At 38.7% G+C, this 6,425-nt stretch overlaps 1 protein-coding gene across 1 annotated transcript in view; it reads left to right on the top strand.

The window, feature by feature from the left end:
- Positions 1–6,425, top strand: part of LOC107661210 (misshapen-like kinase 1) — a 48,407-nt gene that overhangs the window by 28,806 nt on the left and 13,176 nt on the right. The window contains 7 exon segments of the mRNA XM_016450703.1: positions 1,813–1,989; positions 2,069–2,230; positions 3,460–3,726; positions 3,914–3,993; positions 4,078–4,181; positions 5,125–5,219; positions 5,454–5,477. Coding sequence (XP_016306189.1) covers positions 1,813–1,989; positions 2,069–2,230; positions 3,460–3,726; positions 3,914–3,993; positions 4,078–4,181; positions 5,125–5,219; positions 5,454–5,477 — 909 coding nt within the window.

The following is a 6,425-nucleotide window of genomic DNA, read 5'->3' as shown; positions in this document are numbered from 1 at the left end:
GCCTTCTTTCTTTGCATGAACATTTGGGCGGCGTTATGCAAATCTTCCCACATCGTGACGTAGACATGTGGGGGCGTGTTAGAACGAGGCGTTTTAGGTAAGCGTGGTTGACTCTTAACTTTTATAAAGAATATCTCTTTGGATTTGAGACTTTAGTCTTTGCAACTTTACAGATCTTCTTTATGCACCAAGAGCTTGTAACACTCCAAAGAGAAAGGAAAAATTCCTTTCTTAAAGGGGGCATCATATGACCCCTTTAAAGCTTTAATCAGGATAAAACTGTATATTAAAAGCTAACAGAAGCAGTAGCATTTACAAATAACAGCGTATCTAAAAGTATGAGACAACAACAAACAAAAAACATTGGCCTACCATTAAAAGCCGTTGCTTGCACAGGTTCTGCACAATCCTCTTCAATAATATCCTCTGCTTCTCAATCGGACTCAAACTGATAAGCAATATAGACGACGCCATTGTTTACAATACAACCGGAGCACATGCCGCTGGGTTGAGGGGCGGGACGTTTAGATGCGCACTAGAGACGGTTTAGCCAATCACAACACACTGGGCTAGCTAACCAATCAGAGCCCATCGCCTATTTCTGAGGGAGGGGCTTCATGAAAGCAGGAACTGATCAGTGCGTTTTTCAGAGAAGGGACAGAGAGGTGTGGAATAAAGGTAAATTATGTGAAAAATTGTCTTTTTTTAAAAACTAAGAATTAACACGTTAGACTGCACCCCATAAACACAATCAAGCCTAGAAAAAAAAGAGTGAACCAGCCCTTTAAAGTAACTGTTTTCTATTTGAAAATATGTAAAAATATAATTTATTCTTGTGATGTCAAAGCTGAATTTTCAGCAGCCATCACTCCAGTCTTCAGAGTCACATGATCCTTCAGAAATCATTCTAATGCTGATCTGCTGCTCAAGAAACATTTTTATTGACACATAATATAGGATTCTTTAATGAATAGAAAGTTCAAAAGAACAGAATTATTTTTTTTAATAGAAGTCTTTTGTGACATTATAAATGTCTTTATTTTCATTTTTGATCAGTCGAATGCATTTTTGCTTAAAGTATAAAAACCTACTGACCCCAAACTTTTGAAAGGTTTTTTATTTTTATTATTTTAAAACACAACAGGTTTAACTGTCTGGGGTCTGAGGGGGTTTTTGGGTCCTGGAGAAGTATAAACCTGATTTAGACCCCTGTTGAAGAACCTTTACTAAAGTGAGACTCATCAAACTTATGTGTCAAACCCCTGTGTGTGTTTTAGTCAATGTTTCATAAAGGGTTGATTTGATCGTTTATATTGCTTGGATTAGTTTCATTTTAAATGTAGAGTTTAATTGGGGATAAGGACTACATATCAAAATGCACCAACATAGTCACACACAATAATTACATTACTATGTACCCAATACACTACGTCTATTTTTCAGATTGTTCAGTTGCTCTAAATGTTTGAGGAAAGAATTGTACAGCTAAGGAAATGTTTTTCTTTCTTTGTTCAGTTGAACTCTAAACACTTTGTACCTTGTCAAAATCTTCATAAATGTTATCCATGATCTCAAAATAATGTAAAACTCAAATAATTAAGTTTCTGTGTGTAATTATTCATTAATTCATAATTATTTCATTTGAATATAGTGAAGGGGCATATGTTTTACATTTATGTTTGTGTGTGTGGGTATTTGTGCATGTGACCGTGTGCTGTTAGTGTTATATGTTAATAGTTTTTTCGTGCCTGCAATTCCAGTAGTCACATTTTGCTAGTTAATCCATTATTAATTGTTTGTTCGTGTATGTAGGAGTATAAACGTAAACAGCTGGAGGAGCAGAGACAGTCAGAGAGACTTCAGAGACAGCTGCAGCAGGAGCACGCATACCTCGTCTCACTGCAGCAGCAGCAGCAACAAGACAAGAAACCACAGATGTACCACTACAGCAAGAACCTAGAGAACAACAAACCGGCCTGGGCTAGAGAGGTACACTTGCAACCTGCTGAGGACAGTAGCTCTCTGAATTGAACTGTCAGAATATAAACTCTTATGTTTGGTTTATCAGGTTGAGGAGCGCAGTAAACTGAACAGACAGGGCTCTCCCAAAATCTGCACTACAGTTTCTGACACCAATATCCAGTCCCGTTCTGAATCAATCAGCCAATCAGGAGCTGCACAGACCCCACCAATGCAGAGACCTGTGGAACCACAGGGTGGGCAGGGAAAGGTGTGCAACTTGTCATTTTATTCCCTCTGTAGATCAGTAAAATCTCAGTTCGGTAAACTCAGTGGTCATACCTCCAAAACAGTGATAAAATTATTAGGGCTGTCAATTCAACTAGTATGCAGAGTGTTTTTTTTTTATGTAAAAAAAAATCATAAAATATAGCACTTACAGCAAATGCATGTCTATGTGAATGGCATCAAAGTCTACGTTGGACTGATGAAACTCAAAATAAAAATGGGCTGCTCTGAACTGTATTCCAGTTAATGTCTTATGTTTAATGTTAAGGAAATACATAACAGTATGTTGATTTCTAAATACATTTTATAAGTGTCCAGTGTCCACCCCAGTAATTTAATCTCTTTGAATCGTGTACCCAACCATTCAAAAGCTTGTGGTCAGGAAGATTTTTAATGTTTTTGAAATAAGTCTCTTATGCTCTCCAAGACTGCATTTATTTGATCAAAATTATAGTAAAAACAGTAAAGTTGTGAAATATTATTACAATTTAAATGACTTCAGTCTTCAGTGTCCTTGTTCCTTCAAAAATCATTCTAATATGCTGATTTGGTGTTCAGTTGACATTTCTTATCAATGCCGAAAACAGTCTTCTGCTTAATATTTTTGTCGAAACCATGATCAAAATAACAGATTTATTTGAAATATTTTTCGTAACATTATAAATGCCTTTACTGTCACTTTTGATCAATTAATTGAAAAATAAAATCCCACTGACCCCACACTTTTGAAAGGATAGTAATCAGCAGGAGGATGCCATCATTTCTGTTCTTTAATGCTGCATGCTCTGGCTAACTCTTATCTCTCTCTGTTCAATGACTTTCTTTTTTCTTGTCTTTCTTTCCTGTGGGGCCTACTTGCTTCCTCTGTAATCCTCCCATCATTTTCGGGAACTTTCTCTTCACTTGCGTATCTTGCGCTGGATCTTCTACCTTTCTCTGCTGCCCAACCCCGGTGGCCTGTTTCCTTTCTTGGCATGACACAATTCTGTTTCCATTTTTCCACAACTGCTTTACTGATTTCCACTCTCTAAAACACTCTTCTAAACCCCCTTTGTGAAAACATCCTGACTTCTCAAATAAAAAAAACTTTGCCCTTACCCAAATGGCCAACATTTCACCCTCCGTCTTTCCTTCGGCTTACATCGACATGCTACTTTCTGTCTCATCTCCTCTCCTCTCCTGTTCGTTCGTCCTCCCTCCCATCCGCCGTAGTTCCAGATGGCCCACCTGGTGCCGTTAAAACCGTACGCCGCTCCTGTCCCTCGCTCTCAGTCACTATGCGATCAGCCCACTAAGACCATGTCCGCCTTCCCCACCCAGGATCCCTCTCCCACACCCACACCTCGTCCTCTACACTCCAGAGAACTAGTCCGTCAAAACTCTGACCCCACCTCAGAGACCCCTGCCCCTCAGTCTCGGCCAATGAGGGACGACCGGGGACCCTGGATCCGTCTTCCTGAGATTGAGCAACCTCCTAAAGTAAGACAAAATAATGCTTTTCTCTTTCATACAGGTTTTGTAAAACTCATCCGGTTTGGGCACTAAAACATCATGTGCAAATAGACAATGTAATCAGTGGGTGCATATTTATTCCATCAAGTGATTATTAATATCACAATCATTAAAGTACAGTTTTCCCATAATTTCTCGCCCCTCTCTCTTTTAGATTCCTCAGAGAACAGCCTCCATAGCCACTGCACTGAACACAAATCTCTCCTCCGGCATCAGACACCCAGTTCGAGCAAGGTAACATACATATACACACATCCAGCTGTGGCACAAATCATATGACTGCACTGACTCCTGCACTGTGTGTTCTTTCTGTGTCAGTAATCCTGATCTGAGTCGCAATGAGCGCTGGGAGAGAGGAGATAGCATCAGCATCATGTCCAACCTGCCACAGACCGGCTCTCTAGAGAGACACCGCATACTCAGTGAGTGTTGTGTAGGTCAGGTTTTGCCAACATTGTGGAGCCACATCTCCCTGCAAGAGTCTTACCACCTGAAATGACTTATGTTGTGGGGACAACAGCTTAATAACTGTACTAAATAATGTATTAATCAGTCCCTCCAGGATTTTGTGATTTTGCAGTCATGGAATTTGAAGTGAAATCAAGCAACACAAATCTTCATTTAAAAAATGTTTACCTGAGAGGGGGAAAAGCAATATTGGCTAATCAAAATCCATAATTCAGTGCCAAAACACAATCAATACATGTTCACTTGTCCTGCAGCAAAGCAGAATTATGAGTATTTCTATGCTGGTGTCGCCATTGCCTTGTGCATAGGGTACCAGTCCAGGACCACAGTTTCAGTAATTATGTACAAAAATATTTACAGGTAATTGTACGTGAAATGCTGGTGGGACTGCTTAATGAACGTGAAACTACAGGAAAAACTTGTATGAGTATTAGTGGATAAATAGAAGAAAATATCATCAACTCATTGAGAAGATTTGGGGACATTATGGGACATTCACAATTGAAAAACATTAATTCAGAAATAAAATAAGTTGGAAAAGTTTATTCTTTTTGGATACACTGTTAAAAATAAAAGGTTCTTTATTGGTATCTTGAATTGCCAATAAACTTGAATTGAAAATCTACGTATGGTTCCACGAAGAACCTTTAACATCCATGGAACCCTTCCATTGCACAAAAGCTTTTTTTATAGTGCAAAAAGGTTCTTTAAATTATTAAAATGTTCTTCAGACTAAGAAAATAATGGTTCTTTTAAGAAATATTGACTGAAAGGTTCTTTGGAGAACCCAAAATGGTTGTTCTATGGTGAAACCCCCCTTTTGGAACCTTTATAATTGTTGCAGACAAACCCTACAATCTTAAAAATAAAGTGTATAATGTTGTGGGTTTAATTCAGGCTCGTCCAAGATGGATTCCTCCCCCACCCTTTCTCATGACAGCCGACACAAACCAGGGGAATCCCGAACCTCATCCAGACCCAGCAGACCAGCGGTGAGATACAGACACACATACATTCACATAAACATAAGTCGCATGTAAAAAAAATACACACACTCATGCACATAGAGTCCCAAATCATTCACCTGTCTTGTATAGAATGAACACACCCTCCTCAGCACTCCTCTAAACACTAACCTCTGTTCCTTACATTTCCTCCTCTCCCTTTATCCTTCTCATCCCTCTCTCCTATCATCAATCTCTTTTCCTCCCTCTTCCTGCCCTCAGAGCTATAAGAGAGCAATAGGAGAGGTCAGTACCCGTATCTGTGTATCAGCATGATGTCGGTGTGTGTTCTTGCATGATTACATCATCTCATGATGTGGACGAGGATAAATGCCTTAATGTTTTTTCATGACATGTTGAAAATAATGAATCATGAAAATGTAATTCTGGGTAATCACTGCATGAATCAAGTAAGATTTAAAAAATAAAAATGTCAAGGCTGTCAATATTATTAATTACATTGTGATGTGCTGATGAATTAATCAAGTGGATCACATATACAGTATACACTACTGTTCAGAATTTTGGGGTCGGTATGTTTTTTTTTTTTTTAAGGGGTCCTATTATGCTGTTTTACAAAGTCATGATTTTCTTTTGGGGGTGTACTAGAACATGCTCTCATGCTTGGTGGTTCGAAAACGCATGATTTTTCACATAATTTACATTATTACAATACCTTTCTCCCCATCCTGGCACAAACGGCTCGATTAGTTCCGGCTTTGATGAAGGCCCACCTTCCGAAAAACGAAATGTGTTGTGATTGGTTAGCTGTCCCAGTGCGTTGTGATTGGCGAACAGCTTAGATGGTGTTTCAGTACTGCCCCACCCCTTGCCAAAGCAGCAAGTTCATCTGCTCCGGTTTAGTTAAGGATGGCGTCAATGTTGCTATATCAATTTGAGCCGGATTCAGATCCCGAGAATATTGAGCAAGAGGATCGCGCAGAACCTTTGCACGCACAGATATTGCAAGACATATTAGAGTGGTAATGTTATTGTTGTTTTGTTTTGTTTTGTTTTTTGGCTAAATCACGTTTTAGATAGGATGTCAACAATCGCTTAAAAATAACTGCATTTACTATGTACAGATAAGTGCAACGGTAATATGTATTATGTTTATTGTTCTTTAATTCTAACATTATAACATGAATTGCAGTGAAAATGTTATACAGTTGAATTTATTTATACCATAGTCCA

This window comes from Sinocyclocheilus anshuiensis, unplaced genomic scaffold (assembly GCF_001515605.1).
Source record: "Sinocyclocheilus anshuiensis isolate Anshui unplaced genomic scaffold, SAMN03320099.WGS_v1.1 scaffold1365, whole genome shotgun sequence".
Taxonomy (NCBI): domain Eukaryota; kingdom Metazoa; phylum Chordata; class Actinopteri; order Cypriniformes; family Cyprinidae; genus Sinocyclocheilus; species Sinocyclocheilus anshuiensis.
This window is presented reverse-complemented; position numbering and strand designations above follow the sequence as displayed.